Raw genomic sequence first — 17,537 nt, forward strand, 5'->3', positions numbered from 1 at the left:
AAAAACCCAAAAAACTACTTTCCTTCTGGAATTCTAGTACCTGCTAGGCAGAAGGTGCTTACTTTACTCATGCCTGACTAAAATCCCTGGTCTGCCAGGGTTAGACAATGGATATAGCACTTTGCACACTTTGTTACAACTTACTGCTGAAGGAATTAAGCACAAACTATGAGATTCCTCTGGTTGAAGACTCTGGGAAATTTGCACCAGGTTTTGCCTAGTGTTCCTTTTCTTTTCATTGGTTTTGTGTTGTATACTTTTGCTATTATTAAGTATTGGTCATGAATACAAATATATGCTGAGTCCTGTTAACACCTCCTACCTGTGATTGATTTTGGGGACCCTCAAACAGTGGCCTTTAATTATACACATAGCTATCTAAATAACAATTGCAATTCAATTACCGTAGTAAACACCGCAGATGCTGTGGACCAAGACAGACATGGAATCAATGGCATAGGCTTAGGCCAGTTGGATACTGCTAAGGAGGCCATCTGTAACATAATAAATCAGTTGAAAGAGCTTATTTTAAGTTGTCTATTCATTACAATGAAAAATACTTAATGCTAAGAAATGTGTGTGGTAAGCAGATCGTAAGGTATGACATGAACACAAACTCTGTAAACACCGGCAAAAATGTCTAATAACATTGTTACACTCCCCAAATCTGAAATTTAGCAACTTAGAAATAAAAATTTCAAGAATTTGACGACCATTCACCAACACCTACTTTCTATCATTTACGTATAGAGCAAGGGTGCTGAGATGTGGACGTTAGGCAGCAGGCGAAGCGCACTCACTTAAGTGACAATCAGATACAGCAAAATCACAGCCAGAAAATCTCACACCTTTAAGGTGTGACTGAGGTGGCTAAGAATTTGGTGAACTATGGAGCAGATTATATATCGGGCATAAAATAAGGTAATGTGTGTGTTTAAGAAGGAAAAGTTACTTTTGGCTACAGCAGTCAGAGAAGCTTCAAGAAATGTCTGAATCTTTTGAGCCACTTGTTTAAAATCAAGATGGTAATGAAGTACAGTGTCAGATAGGGGTACAGCCAATAATATCCTTCTGCTTGGCTGGTCAGTAAGTTTTATGTGGTCATCTGAGTGAGTGAAAATGGTAGAGCTGGAAAGATTGATCAGGATCAGATTAATGGTCCCTTTGTTTTCTAGGAAATTAAGAGTTCTGAGCAAAGGAACAGAATTGTGAAAGTGATTCAAGGAAGCTAATATGATCTGATTTTCAAGATTAATTAGAAGTTGAGATGTGAGGTAGGGAGATCCTTCACTAGGCAGTAGCAATGGAAACATTAGTAGGTAGGAAAATAAATCCTTTTCTAACCTTAATTTCACTGGTAGTTGCATTGAATTTTAGTAAGTTTTTTAAACTCAATTTTATAATTCAAATGACCTATAGAAGAATTCATATACCTATTTTTTAAAAAATATACTGAGTAACTAATATATGCCACATAGTGAACAAAAGGATATTCTGAACCTTCACTGAACCAACTGCCTCGTGGAGAAAAACAAACTGTTAAAGTGAACAGGAAGGTGGCCTGGGCATGGTGGTGCACACCTGTAGTCCCACCACCCAGGAGGCTGAGGCAGAAGGATCACCGTGAGTTAAAGACCAGCCTGGACTACATAGTAAGTTCAAGGCCACTCCTACAAGACCCTGTCTCCAAAAACCAAAACCACCACCACCAAAACCCCTTGGGTGAGAGTCTGGAGTTAAGGGCTACCACTATATAAACTAAACAAGTAATTATGGTACAATGAAAAGTACTAATCACAAATGAAAGGGTATGTAAAAAGAAGCTGTATTATCTACATGTATCAACTCCCCATGATGAATGTAACAATTCTATACTCTAAACATGTACTAATAAAAATTTAAAAAAAATTCTTATAATAAAGCAGTTAATTAAAATAATGGAAAAAGAAAGTGAAAGGAAGTACTACTGGGAGGTACAGTATGGAGGTAAGGCTGTGAATAAAAGTAGCCTCTCATGGGAAGTAAGCTCTAAACTGGAATTACAAGGGAAAGCTGTTGTTCAGGGAGGTAAAAGGGCATTAAGGGGACAGGGGAAGCTAGCATCCAGCAGAGCTAGAGCACGATGTAAAAGCAAACTGGTAGGTTCTGAGCAGGAGTGAGCAGAGAAAGATTATTCTTGTTATAGTGTAGAGGGAAAAATTTTAAAACACTAATGAGCTGGGTGTGGTGGTGTAAAACACTAATGAGAGAACAGACTAAACACACAGAAACCTGTTAAGAGTCAGTTCTGGTACATTCTGGAAGACAAAGGTAAAATATGTGGGTGGTACTGGGAGTGAAGAGATAACAAGAAAATTCAGCTTTTTCTTGAAATTCAAGAAAAATTTCTTGAAATTCAGCTATCAATTTAACAGCAAAAGTGGGTATTAGACACTTGTTATGGTGTTATGGTTTGTTTCTTGATGCTCCTAAAGCCTCATGTGGTCACAGGGGGGTGGGCTTTTTGGAGGTGGCTAAATCTAGAGTTTGTGATTGGTTTATGGTCCAGTGCTGGGATTGTGGGGGTGGGGGGTGGGGGTGGGGTGAGTGTTACATCCACCCTAAGGCAGGTAGCCTGCATATAAGGGACAGAAACAGGCTGGTCTCTGTCTTTCCTCTATTGTTGCTTTTGCCATCTTCTGCCACCATGAACAGTTGTCCCTCTGCCATCTGCCACCCTGCCTTGGAACCAGCCAATTATGAAATGAAACCTCTACAAACTGTGAGCTAAATAAACTTTCCTCTTTTAATTTTGTTTTTTTTTTTTTGTTGTTGTTTTTCTCCGGTACCGGGAACCAAACTCACGACCTTGCGCTTGCCAGGCAGGCGCTTTGCCGCTGAGCTAAATCCCCAGCCCCTCCTCTTTTAATTTTGGGTGTTGGTTAATTTGACCCAATGAGAAAAGTAACTAAGACATACAGCTTGTGTCTAGATGTTCCAAAGCCTCACACAGTCATAGGTGGGGCTTTTTCAGAAGTGGTAGATCTACTTACAATGTATGATGCTAAGATCAATTCATGGTACAATGCTAGGCTCAAGGGCAATAAGATTAAGGTTGTGAGTGCTAAGTAGCCTGGCTAAATTATAAGAAGAAGCTGTGATCATTCTTTGTTGCTTTTGCTGTTTTCTGCTTGCCATGAACTGTTTCTCCTTTGCAATACTCCTGTGCCAAGCTGCCTTGCCTATCACAGACTAAAACCACTACAAACTGTGAGCTAAATAAACCTTTCCTCCGTATCTTTGGGTGTCAGGTATTTTGTCTCAACAACAACAAAAAAGTAACTAAGACAGAATTTGGTACCAGAAGCGGGGTCATTGCTGTGACTATACTTGACCACGTGGTTCAAAAGGCTTTGGAAATGGCTTGGGGGAAGAATTTGGAAAGGTTTGAAGATGCTGGCTGAAAACGTAGAGCTGCCCTGGGCAATACTTGATGGGAGATTCTGGTCAGAGCTCAAAGACCAGAAGACTGATAAAAATCCTGCCAGTAAAGACTAGACTTGGGAATTTTCTGCTAGGAAGAAGCATTGCTTTGGCTATTGGACTCTAGACAATGTGTATTATGGCTTGGCAGAAAGTCTGCATTTTGTTCGTGTCCAGAGGCTTTGCCTAAGACTGAGATTAAGGGCGGCAGTGGACTGATTAATCTGACAAAAGAAATTTCAAGGCAGTCGAATGTTGGGGCAGTGGCATGGCTATTGTTGGGGGCTTTTAGCCAGATTTATGATGAGAATCAAGAACCAAGAGCCCAGCAGAATCATGTAAAGTGTTTTAAGTTTGGCCAGAAAGGAAGCTCCAATAAAGCTGTGGGCTGCAAAGATAAAGCAGAGGAGATCTTCACTGCCCAGGATAGGAGAATAAAAAAGATGGCCTCAGGGCATCACAAGAAGCAGCAGGACTCCACCCTTTGCAGCCTCAACATTATGAAAGTAAAAAATTTTGGGGCTGGGGATTTAGCTCAGCGGCAAAGCGCCTGCCTGGCAAGCGCAAGGTCGTGAGTTTGGTTCCCAATACCGGAAAAAAACCAAAAAAACAAAAAAACAAACAAACAAAAAAAAGAAAGTAAAAAATTTTGTTTTGAGAAGTGCCCCTGAGGATTATGTTCCAGAATGGTGGCAACCTAGAAAAGTTGTTCCTCAAGATTTAGTTCATAGGCACTGGACCCCTATAGCCAAGACAGAAAAAAGGCTGGCTACTGCTCCAGCTGGTAGCAGACCTTGGTGTCATGCATGTGGTGCTGGTTTTAGACCCACAGAGAATGGAAGAATTGTGGGGTCAGGAGGGTTTCCACCAAGATTTCAAAAGAAGGCTTAGGAAGGCAGGCATTTTATCCCTGAGAGGGCAGTATGTAAAGCTGTAAATGTAACGTCAAAGGTACAGAAGAGACCCCAGAAGGTTAGAAAAGGCAGGAATGTGGCTCGTCCAAAAAAAAGCTACAAGGTGTGAGCAAAGGCAGTCAAAGAAAAATGCCATGAGAGCTACAATCACCAACAGTGCCATGGGGTGGAGCCACCCATGCCCTTTAGAATTCACAACTGCCACAGGTTGCCAGGGATGCTGGAAGTAGAACTGTGGGATTTAATGTTTGTCCTGCTAGATTTTGTTATTGCTTTGTCCCCATTCCTTGTTTTCCCCTATTGTAACTTTTAAAATAAAAATGTTTATCTTGTGCCATTAAATGTTAGAAGTGTTTAACTTTCTTTTCATTTGTACAGGGGCTTGCAGCTAAGTTTGCCTTAAATCTCAGAATTAAGACTTTTCAGCAATGTTAACACTGTTAAAGACTTTGGCAACTCTTAGACTAAATGCTTTGTACATAAAGAGATATGCATGAGTCTTTGGGGGGCCATGGGCAGAATGTTATGGCTTGTGTCTAGATGTCCCTCCAAAGTCTCATGAAGTCATAGGTGGGGCTTTTTCAGATGTAGCTGGATCTACAGTGTGTGATGCTGAGATCAATTCACAGTGTAGTGCTAGGCTCAAGGGCACTAGGATTAAGGGCGTGAGTGCTACCTGCCAAAAGTAGCCTAGATAAGATATGAAGATAAAAAAAGCTGTGGTCAACCCTTGTTGCTTTTGCTGTCTTTTACTTGCCATGAACTGGTTCTCCTCTCTCATGCCCCTCTGCCAGGCCACCTGCCTTAGAGCCACGCAATTATAGGCTAGAACCTCTACAAACTGTGAGCTGAATAAACCTTTCCTCTAACTTTGGGTGGTGGATATTTTATCTCAGCAATGAAAAGAATAAGACAATACTTCAAAGCTTAAACTTTATAATCAACTTTAAAAAATTATGAAGTCCAATATCTAAGCTGCTAATGTAGAATAGTACAATAAAATATCCAGATATGTCATATGAAGAAATCATGACTCCACAATTGGAATAAAAGTTCAGAATTTGTTTCTTCTTCATACTTTCACCAAGACTCAATTCCATAAAGAGAATTGCTAAAATAAATGATTTCCTAGTCTTATAATCATAATGAAATATAAATTTAAAAAGGGCTTACGTGTCCTCCCATGGATATTCCGGTCATTCCTAAAGGTCCATAACCTTCCCTCTCTAGCCAGTGCAAGAGAGCTGCAGATTCTAAAACAAGAGCTCCTCCCATCACAAAAAGGTCAGACACATTTTTTAAACTGGACCGCCTAGGCTCACAAAACAAAACAGAAAATGAGTATTTCATGTATTTATATTTTAATATATGCAGATTTATGTTAGGCAGCTTCATTTCATGTTTTTGTTTTGGTTTTGAGACAGGGTTTTGTTATGTAGTTCAGCCAGGCCTCGAACTCACTGCGATCCTCGTGCCTCAACCTTCAGAGGGCTGGGATTACAGGCGTGCACCACCACATCCAGCTATGTTTTTCTTTTTTCTTTTTTTTTTCCAGTACCGGGAATCGAACTCACAACCTTGCGCTTGCCAGACAGGCACTGTGCCGCTGAGCTAAATCCCCAGCCCCCAGCTAATGTTTTTCTTTTAAACAAAGTAAAACAATGGAATAAACTGATAGAGCACTGTTAACACTGTTCTATATATTAATCACCTAAAACTTTTAAAAAACTATGTAACTGTTCGACAGCATATAACATTTATTGAATTTCAATTAAAAATTGGACTTCATCTTAAAAAATGCTTACTATTTATGGAAAAACAGTATTTCCTTTCTGTTTTTTGAGACAAGGTCTCACTGTACATTCCAGGCCGGCCCTGAACTCACTATGGAATCCAGGCTGGCCTTGGACTCACAGCAATCCTCCTGCCTCAGCCTCCCAAGTCCTGGGATTACAGGTGTGAGCCACCATACCTGGCACTGGAAAAATAATTATTTCTGTACTGACAATTTTTGGTCTTTTTAAGAAAAACAAATTTAGTTTTCTTCTACCTTAAAAAGAAATTACTACAATAGAACATAAGTTGTTTTTGTCTGAGACAGGTCTATGTAGTTCAGGCTAGTCTTGAACTCACATTGATCTTCCTGCCTCAGCCTCCTGAGTGCTGGCATGATAGGCATGTGCCATTACCTCTGGCAAAACAACACTTTTTTTGAAAAGCTAAGTAAAAAGGTAACTTAATACCTGAAATCCTAAATATACTGTTTATTTTCACAAAATACACAATTTATAAATATAATATCGGAAATGCAATTTTATAAAAATGTGTGGGTAAATTAATTTAAACCATAACTGTTTTTAGAAACTGTTTATATATATATTTTTTCTCTTTTTTCCTCCTGACTCCCTTTCTTTTTTGAAATACTAGGGACTGAACCCAGGGGCCCTCTAGCAATGTGTGATATTCCTGGTCTTTTTTTGTGAGTCAGGGTCTTGCTGAGCTATCTAGGCTGTCCTCAAACCTGTGATGCCTCTCAGCTTAAGTAGGTGGGATTACAGGCATGTGCCACCACACCCAGCAGTGTATTTCCTTATAAGTAGTACTTAAATATATCTTCTTAGATTCCAGAACCATCCTTTAATGGTGATATAAAATATATTATTAAAGTGACCATATTAGGAAATTTTTCTAAATCCAAATTATATGAAAAGGTATAATGACATAACTGGCTACTGATAGGCCAGGCATGGTGGCACACACCTGTAATCTCAAGCACTCAGGAGGCTGAGGCAGGGGGATCGTTGTAAGTTCGAGACCAGCCTGGGCTACAAAGTGAGCTCAAGGCCAGCTTGAACTGCATAGCGAGATCCTCTCTTAAAAAGACAAAAAATAAAACAAAAACAACAAAAACTGGTTACTAAATGAAATCTTGTTAATGTACACAAATTGTTAATGTACACAAATGTACATATTTTATCAATGATTATTTATTATATGCCAAAATGATAATAATGTGCAAAGAATCAGACGCCGTGAGCAGTGCCAAGTGGGGAAACAACACTGGCCTCAAAAGAGTTTGTGACAGTCCTCCCTGGCCCTCTGGCTCTGTTCACAAGGCAGGCGCTCTCTACGCTTTCCTCCATCGAAACTCGTCACACTCACACTTATCCTTGTTTCCTATCTGTATCTGATTATTCCTATTTATTTCTGAGACAGGTCCCACTCTGTAATTTAGGCTAGCCTCAAATTCACAGCAATCCTCCTGCCGCAGCCTCCTACGTGCTGGAGTAATTTTTGTGTTGTGTGGAAGTCTTTAATTCTCAAGTCCACCCGAGTCTGTTCTTTTCCACAGAAGATACTGATGTGAGTGGGGCAGTAAAGAGTGTTATCTATAATGATAAACCCAGTTCAAATTGTTCAAAGACATTTTAATTATTATTTATTTTGTTTTATTTCTTTTTCTTTGGAAGACAGGTCCTCGCTATGTAGTTGAGGTCAGCTTTGAACATAATTAAAAACTAAACTAAAAACTAATGAAACATACAAAACGACCAAAGTGAATATTGAAGAAACAAAAATTTGAAGAGCTAACCAAAGGGTTCAAAACATGGATGACAGGGCTGGAGATACAGCTCAGCGGCACAAGCTCCTGCCTGGCAAATGCCAGGTCCTGAGTTCGATTCCCAATACCAAAAAAAAAAAAAAAAAAAAAAAGAGAAAAACATGGATGACAAATTTATCAAGAATACAAAGGTCACAAAAAGATGTCCGAAAGAGATCCTGGGGATAAGAGATTATGCAGAATTCATAAACTGCAGAAATAACCACTGTGAACACAGGGTTTCTGAAATTGAAGACAAAATGGTAAATTATGAAAAATTACTCAGAGAATCCTTCAAAATGATAAAAAAAAGAAAAATTCATCGAACAGCTAATAGACGATTTTTAGTGAAGGTGTTTGGCTCCTTTGTCAAAAATAAGGTGGCTGAGTGTGTCTGGAGTTCTTTTTCCAAGTTTTAATCTGTTCCACTGATTTTTTTTTGGCCATGCTGTTTTTAATTACAGAAGCTTTGTAGGATAATTTCAAGTCAGGGACTGTGATACCCCTGTCTTGCCTTTGTTGCCCAGAATTTTCTTTGCCATTGTAGGTCTCTTCTGGTTCCAAATAAATTTTAGGATTATTTCTTCTAATTCTGTGAGGTATGCTATTGGTATTTTGATTGGTATTGCATGAAATTAATTTAGGAATTATAGCCATTTTCACTATACTGGTTCTTCCTACCCAAGAGCAAGGGTTATCTTTCCATTTTCTAATATCCTCTTTGATTTCCTTTTTAGAGTATTATAGTTTGTTATTTGTTTATAGACAGGTTCTTGCTATGCAGCTGAGGCTGGCCTTGAACTCACAGCAATCCTCCTGCCTCCGTTTCCCAATTGCTGGAATTACAGGTATGTACCACCAGGCCTGGCTGTACTATATAGGTCTTTCTACTTCTTTTTTAAGGTACTGAGAATCGAACTCAAGACCTCATGCTTGCCAGGCAGGCTCTGTCCTGCTGAGCTATATCCCCGGCCCTTTACTTCCTTAATGTATAGGTCTTTTACTTCCTTCATTAGATTGATTCTGAGGTATTTCATTTGTTGGAGATGCTATTATGAAAGGTGTTGTTTCCCTAACCTCCCTCTCAGTGAGTTTGTTATTTGTATGCTACGGATTTTTGAGTGTTGACTTGGTATCCAGCTATGGTACTGAATTTGGTTATTAAATCTAGAAGTCTTTTGGTGGAGTTTTCGGGGTTGTCTATGTAGAATATCATGTCAATCACTCTCTCCCAGGGTACATATGTACCCGAATTACTCATCAGCCACTGCAGTCCACAGCATCCACTGCTGTAGTCCACTAATGTGTTTCTCCACAGAGGCTTCTGGGCTCGCCAGTAGTCACTGTGTGTCTGCAGGTGTGAGCCAGCCCTCCCAAACAGTGAGTCAGGGCTCAGGGAAAAAGCCACCGCCTTGTCCGCTGAGGGCTTTAATTCTTGCTTCAGATCCTTGCCTCCTTTTCTCTTCCTAGTGTCTGGACACCAAATTTCAGAGAGGCTGTTTCTCTACTGTTCACTCCTCTGCCATCTTCCCAGAAGTCCTTGAACCAATAAAAATTGTCTTTTATTTTTTTTTATTTATTTTTTTTTTGTTTTTTGGTTTTTCTCCGGTACCGGGAACCGAACTCACGACCTTGCGCTTGCCAGGCAGGTGCTTTGCCGCTGAGCTAAATCCCCAGCCCCAAAATTGTCTTTTAGTGTGGGACCAAAGAAGCCTTTCCCAAGGTATAGGTGCAGGGGAACATTAATAACCTTAAATGGCCCAAGAAGAAGATGTATGAGCGACTGAAATAGGTCGAGTTCTATCCTTGGGGAAGAGACAGGAGTCTTGCCGCATGTCCTCAAGTGCTATGGCATTTGTTGGCCATTGAGCAGAAGTTGCAGAAAGACCTTTTATTGTTGCTGTAGTGCTCATCCCTAGATTTTTATTCAGTAAGTCAAAGAGCAGGGCATGGTGACTCATCCCCGTAATTCCGGCACTTGGGAGGCTAAGGCTATACCATGTTTGAGGCCAGTCTGAAGTACACAGAGTTCAAGACCAGACTAGAATATACAGTGAGAACCTGTCTTAAAAACTAAAAAACTAAGTATGTACATAAATAAATAAACATATAAATAAATAAATAAATCAGCCAGCCAGCCAAAGAAAATACAATATAATACATTATGGAGATGCAAAATAATTGTCAAAGTTCATAATTTAAAAAGACTAGAAAGAATATTTAATCTTCAGATTTTGTATACTATGCTTTGCAACAATAAGAATGTTTAACTGTATAACGTAAATATACTATAAAAGGAAAAAAAATCTATGATTTGTCCAGATATAATTTTATAAAATATATCCAGTTTATTAAAACTCTTTACAATAGCTCATTAGATTTAAAATGCAAAAATCGTAAGGATTAAAGTCAATATTCCTATTCTTTTATAACACTACCATAATACATGGACATTAAACTTAGAAATAGTTTACTGAAAGCTACCAAACATTTAAATATCGCTAAAAATTTGTTTAAGAAAACTGCAAAAATGAAGGTGATATATACTTACACTTGGTCCTTGGGTTTCCTGCAGCCATTTAAGAATATGGGTCAAAGAGAGTTTTAAAATGTTAAATAAACTTTTGCCTCAAGACATATTAATTTAAAATAGTTTAGTTTGAATACAAGTTAACGCTGACATAACTAGTATCTAGCTACCTCCACAGGCAATGAAAAAGTTCTCAGGTTTTTGTTACTCTTTTGGCAGTACTGGAGATCAAATACAGGGTCTTGTGGTAGGCAAATGCTCTACCAGACAGCTACAGTCCCAGTAATTTTAGTTTCGGATAGGGCCTTGTTGTCGCCCCAGTGTCCTTAAATTTGCAATCCTTTTGCCTCAGCTTCCTGAGTACCTGCAAGTATAGGTATGTGCCATCATGTCCAACTATGTTAAATTTCATTATTTTTCTTTTAATCTGCATAATTTTTGAGATATAATCACATTATATAATCCATTTAAAGTGTACAATTTGATATTTTTAGTATATTCACAGGTTTGTAAATTTTTCACCTTAAATTTCTTTTGTGGTTTGGGGTTTTTTGTCTTTTTGAGACAGGGTCTCACTATGCAGTTCAGGCTGGCCTTGAACTCACTTTGTAGCCTATGCTGGTCTAGAACTTGCAATGATCCTTCTGCCTCAGCCCCCCAAGTGCTGAGATTACAGGCATGCACCACCATGTCCGGCGAGATCACCTTAAATTTAAAATGAGGTTTATTGATAGTTTATTTATGTTGTTATATTTGTAATAGAGATCTAGAAAATACAGAAAAGCACTTATAAGAAAAACTACATTATCTATCACCAAGACATATTTTGTGTATTCCCTTCTAGTATTTTCTTCATGAGCAAATGTTTGGTTTGAAATCTAAAGGTTTTTTTTTATATGTATTATATTGTGTGGTTTTTGTTTTGTTCCTGGGGAGTGAATCTAGAGCCTTGTGCATGCTAAGTACAATTTTGTGTCTGAGACCGTATGGTTTTATACTCTATTTTGTTTTTTTGTTTTTTTGTTTGTTTGTTTGTTTTTTGGTTTTTCTCCGGTACCCGGAACCGAACTCAGGACCTTGCGCTTGCCAGGCAGGCGCTTTTGCCGCTGAGCTAAATCCCCAGCCCCTCTATTTTGTATCATAACTACATTTCACAGATTATAAATTTGTAATAACAGTTAAAACTTATTAAGTGCTTATTTAATCAAGTACTGTTTTATAATAGCTAAGTATTGAATGAACTGAAAGGTTATTCCCACTAATCAATGAGAAAACTGAAGTACAAAAAGGTTAATAGGTCCAAAGTCACAATGGTAGTAAGTGGTACAGCAATAAACACAAGCAACTGCATAAAATTCTAATATTACGAACCAGGTCACTCAGTCATTTCTCTAGTGTACACATTTATTCCTAATAGTTTATAATTATAAACACAGCAGTATAAGTATTTTTTATCAGATTTTTTTTTTACTTTAGTAATTCATTTTTAGAATACATCTCCCAGAAACAAAGTCACTCTGCCAAGGAATGTAAGATTTTTAAAAAAAATTTTTTTTTTTCTTTTGGAGGTGATGCTAGGCAACTGATCTACCACTGATCCACACCTCCAGCTCAGATGGAAGATGTTTTAAGGCTCTTAAACACATGGTAAAAATGCTTTTCTAAAGGGCTGAACTGATTTTCAGTCATTTGTAATGAGAGTGCCCAATATACAGCAGCCTCCCCGCTATCGTCTTTCCTTTTCTTTCTTTTTTTTGTCTTTTTTGTTTTTTTGCTGGTACCGGGAATCGAACTCATGACCTTGCGCTTGCCAGGCAGGCACTGTGCCGATGAGCTAAATCCCCAGCCCCTTTTTCTTTGTCTTTTTGAGACAGGGTCTCGCTATGCAATTCAGGCTGACCTTGAGCTTACTTTGTAGCCCAGGCTGGCCTTGAACTTGAAAAGATCTTCCTGCCTCAGCCTCCCGAGTGCTGGGATTACAGACATGCACCACGCCCAGCTTGTCTTTTATTTTCAAAAATTATTTTCACTTTACATTTCTTATTACCAGTAATGTTGAACATTTCTTTAATCTATGTGTCAGTTTCATTTCTTCTCCTGTGAAGTTTGTCATCTTGAAATTTAAGTTAAGAACTGTTCTAAGCCTGAACTGATACTATAAATGAATTTCAAACATGAATGTTTAATAGCAAGCATTTGACTTATTAAAAAAAAAGTAAGTATACCTCAAGAAATAAAAATACAATTTATCATTATACAATAGAAGGATAATCCTTACATTAGCTTTTTTTGGTACTGGGAATAGAACTCAGGACCTTGTGCCTGCCAGGGCTTACAGTAGTTTGTTTGTTTGTTTGTTTTTGTGGGTACCAGGAATCGAACCCAGGACCTTGTACTTGCCAGGCAAGCACTGCGCCGTTGAACTATATCCCCAGCCCTAGTTTTTTAAAGGCGTGATATAATATTTTACTCTTTTTCATTCTTTCTTATTTTCTGAACTGAAGACTGAACTAGTTTGGAAAAGCTAGTTCTAGGATTCTTTTCAATAATTAAATATAATTTTAATTATATTTAAAATTAAATATAAAAATAAATAAAAATGTCAGGTATTACAAAAGGATATAATAAGGGTTTTCTAACAACAGTGAAGCCATTCGAGCTTCTTTAATCATAGGACGGGCCATTAGTGTTCGTCGCCTCCAGTAATGCTAAGAAGAGAAAAGATGACATACTTAACAAGTACCGTAAACACATCTATTAAGATGAATATGTTAAAAAGTTATCTAGGTATTAAAGTGTTGAATAAAGTCTTACATGATCTCCTGTTCCAGCAAGATGAATGCACACAGGTCTATATTTGCTGTTCCATTCTTTAGGCACAATAAATTGGAACCTGTTTCAAAGAAAAGAAGTCTTTCAAAAAGGCTTTTAATACAACCTTTCAATTCTTAGAAATTTATAATTAAATTATCTGGATGAAAATAGCAATTAGAATTTTCACCTTTAATTTGTAATTTTTTTGTTTTTGCTTTTGCTGGCGACAAGATCTTGCTAGTTCAGACTGTAAGTATATGGTTACATTGAGCAGAAGTTGTAGAAAAACTTACAGTTGGCCTCAAACTTACAGAAATCCTACCTTAGCCTCCCAAGTATCAGGATTACAGATGTGCATAAATTTGTAGCTGATTAAACCCTACTGGGTGTCCAAAAGCTATAAAGATACTTTATTAGAAGTTTTCTTTCTTTTTCTTTTTTATGGTGCTGGGGACTAAACTCAGGACCTTATGCATGCTAGGCAATCACTGTACCACTGTATTGTATCTGTAGTCCACTGAATTTTTTTCTTTTGTGGAGACATCAAGATAGCCTTAAAATTTAGTTCTACCTTTTGTTCTTTGCAGGAAATGTCTGAGTGTACCTCTTGTTGATGTATCATTAAAATAATATGTGTTATGTTTTTAGTTTGCAGTATATGATAGGATCTAACCCACTAAAATTTTGATAAAGATAAAGCTCATCTATACCAGGAAAAGACAGGTTTTTTGTTTTTGTCTTACCTTGAAAGATGACACTGCAGAATTAAGTACATTTATTATTTGCTTCTTTTGGGACAGGGTTTCGGGTCTCACTTCATAGTGCAGGATGGCCTTGACCTCACTGTTGCCAAGGTTGGCCTCTAATTTTCAGTGATCCTCCTGCCTCAGCCTCCTGCGTGCTAGCATTACAAGGGTGCACCAACCACACCCAACTATGGAACCATCACTACCTTCTATCCTCTGAAGTTTTTCATCTTCCAGAATTGATTTACTTCTCTTTAATTTTCTCAGCAGTTGACATTTAAGAATCACTAAGGCCAGGCATGGTGGCACATGCCTGTAATCCTAGCAGTCAGGAGGCTAAGGCAGGAGGATTGCTGTGAGTTAGGGGCCAGTCTGGGTTACACAGTGAGTTCAAGCCAGCCTTTGAACTACATAGCAAAATCCTGTCCCAAAAACAAAACAAAAGAAGAATCACTAAGAGGACTGTCATGAATTTGAGGTCAACTTGGGGTACATACTGAGTACAAGGTCAGGTTGAACTATATAGCAAGACCTCATCCCCCTAAAAAACAAGCAAAAAAAAAAATTGCTATTGTCAGTTTTCGGCACAGATCCTTCCTGGGTTCAGGGAATCCACTTCTCTCCTTCTCTTCCTCATGTCCAGTACTTCAGTGTCTGGACAGCAAATCTCAGAGAGGCTCTTTCTCTGCTGCCTAGCGCTCCGCCGTCTTCCTGGAAATCCTGCTATTGTCATAAAACACTGGACTAAGCCAGTTCAAGGTCTGACCTAACATGGCTGCGTTCTCAAGCAACACAAAACCTCAATTCTGAACTTAATCTGCTTGAACAGAAGGGCGTTATTATTACTAGTTACCTATTGTTGACAACTTATTGAATAAAGTACAGACAAATACACTTAGGAATGGTTCAATGATTGTTTTGTGCTCAGGGGAACTCTGAAGTTTTTGTTGTTGCTGCTATCTTTTTCGAGACAAGTTTTCACTATGCAGTTCAGGCTGGCCTTGAAGGGATCCTCCTACCTCAGCCTCCCCAGTGCTGGGATTATAGGTGTGAACCACCACACCTGGCTAGAACTCTTTAATTTTCAATCTCATAATCAGAACTAATACAAACACTTTTGCTTCATTTTGTATTTTCTGCATTGTCCCATTTTGTGATATCTGAAAGATTTTTAGGAAGAGAAAAATACTTGAGAATTTAGTAGAATACTGGACATTCATGTGTATGTAGCTCTCCTTTGTCTCATGCTAATGCAGATAGTGACTTCATTACGGAACAGTAGCTTGAAGTTAACAGGAATTTTTCTTTTTTTTCTTGGTACAAGAGATTGAATCCACAGGCTTATATATGCTTGGTAAGTGCTATACCACCAAACTATGTCCACAGACCTTAAAACAAAATTTTGTTGTTGTTGTTTTGAGATAAGATCTTGCTAATCTGCCCAAGCTGGCTAAATGTTTTTTGTGATTGCCAAGTCTCTCTGAAACTGGGTGATGATTGCTGAAATGGGAGAGCAAACAATAAAGGGACATTGACCATGCCAAACTTTCAGTATGTTTGAAGGAAATGTAATTTTCTAATAAGTACCTCAACATACACTTAATGAATGAGCCTTATACTCTAAGGTGAGTTTAAAGGCTTCCAACTCAACAGCTGGATTTACACCCAAGGATGTAGATGGATAGCTACAGCAGAGGTAGAAACTATATTAGTTTTTATCTTTCCAATCACCTTTATTAAGGTATAATTTACATACAATAATTTACAACCATTTGTACAGTCTGATGAATTTGGAAACTGATATACATACTGGCAAAACCACCTCAGTTGGCATAGAGATGATTTCTGCCCTTTCTAAAACTTTCCTCTTACTCATTTGCAGCCAATTTCTCCTTCCACATTGGTCCCAGGTAACCACGATATATTTTCTGTCACTAAAGATGAGTCTGTATCTTCCAAGATATCTGTTATCTCCATATAAATGGAAGCATATGAACTGCATATAGTAGAAATACTGTTATGTATAGTACCTAAACACCTGTATCCCAGTACTTGAGAGACTGAGGCAAAAGAACTGAGAGTTAAGAGGCTTGCTGGGGCTAAATAGTGAGTTTGGGGTAGACTTGGACCGTATAGCAGCAAGACTCTGTAAATAAAACAGTAAGAAAAGGGCTGCAGATGTAGCTCAGTATGAAGGCCCAGGGTTCAATCCCTAGTACCACAAACACATACACACACGTACACACACACACAAGAACAAAATAAAACAAATCTCCACAAACTTGAAATGCAATACAAATTCTAATTTAAAATCCTAGAAAAACGGAGGAAACCTCCAAATCCAAATAAAGTAAGTTTCCAAGAGAAAGAGAGTAAGCTGGATAATAAGGAAATTCTTGAAAAAATAATAGAAAGCTTTCTTCTTTTTTGGGTTTTTTTTCTGGTACCGGGAACCAAACTCACGACCTTGGGCTTGCCAGGCAGGTGCTTATGCCACTGAGCTAAATCCCCAGCCCCGATAGAAAGCTTTCTATTGGCTTCTTTTTGCTTCCTCTTTGTCTTGTTCTTTTATTTCTTTTTCAACTCTTTCTTACCCTCTTTTGAATTAATTAGGCATTTCTAAATTCTATTTTATTTCTGATTACTAGCTATTCTCTCTTTCATTGTTGCTCTCTGGTTTACAATGTGCATTTTAATTTAACAGAATCTGTACTATTGGATTAATTTATAAAATGACCAAATACTGAATGTGAGGGCTAGAAGGAAAAGGTCAAAGTAAAGTATACCACAAAAATTCAAAGAGAAATTATGAAGAAAGGAAGAGGCAAAAGATATAGAGAATTGTTGGGGATATAGCTTCATGGCACAGTGCCTGCCTGGCAAGCCTGAGGTTGTGAGTTTGAGTGCTGGTACAAAAAAAAAACCTCTAAAAGATACAGAGAATTAATCTCATACTTCCAAAATTTTCCTAGCAGAAATCCCAGAAATCCCGTGGTGGTCCATGTCTATACTCTCCTCACTGAGAGGCAGAGGCAAGACAATCCCAAGTTTGAGGTCAGCTGGTGCAAAACTTAGGGAGATCATCTATCAAAAAAACAAAAAAAAAGGGTTAGGGATGTGCTCAGTGGTACAGCATCCCTGGGTTCATTCCCTCCTAATGAAGAAAAAAAAAAAAGGGAGAAAGACACAAAAAGGGGGAAGAAATAATTCTAAAAACAACATGAACATCACTGGATCATAAAACATCATAAAAAATTTCTACAGAGAAACTGATTACCTGCAAAGGTATAAGAATCAGGGGCTGGGGATTTAGCTCAGCGGCAAAGCGCCTGCCTGGCAAGCACAAGGTCATGAGTTCGGTTCCCGGTACCGGAGAAAAAACAAAAAAACAAACAAACAAACAAAAAAAAAAATTTGGGGCTGGGGATTTAGCTCAGCGGCAAAAGCGCCTGCCTGGCAAGCGCAAGGTC

The 17,537-nt window shown here is 38.3% G+C and overlaps 1 protein-coding gene across 5 annotated transcripts in view; it reads right to left on the reverse strand.

Annotated features, from left to right (window-relative positions):
- LOC102004188 (chromosome unknown open reading frame, human C4orf29) overlaps positions 1 to 17,537 on the reverse strand; it is a 57,739-nt gene that overhangs the window by 9,885 nt on the left and 30,317 nt on the right. For all 5 annotated transcript variants that reach the window (XM_013515329.1, XM_005386733.2, XM_013515330.1 and 2 more), the window contains 5 exons: positions 13,322 to 13,400; positions 13,131 to 13,215; positions 10,529 to 10,556; positions 5,550 to 5,688; positions 405 to 494 (listed from right to left, as the gene is read on the reverse strand). In XM_013515329.1, coding sequence (XP_013370783.1) covers positions 405 to 494; positions 5,550 to 5,688; positions 10,529 to 10,556; positions 13,131 to 13,215; positions 13,322 to 13,400 — 421 coding nt within the window. The remainder of the gene's footprint in view (positions 1 to 404; positions 495 to 5,549; positions 5,689 to 10,528; positions 10,557 to 13,130; positions 13,216 to 13,321; positions 13,401 to 17,537) is intronic.

The sequence above is a fragment of the Chinchilla lanigera genome, unplaced genomic scaffold (assembly GCF_000276665.1).
Source record: "Chinchilla lanigera isolate Chin_1 unplaced genomic scaffold, ChiLan1.0 scaffold00027, whole genome shotgun sequence".
NCBI lineage: Eukaryota > Metazoa > Chordata > Mammalia > Rodentia > Chinchillidae > Chinchilla > Chinchilla lanigera.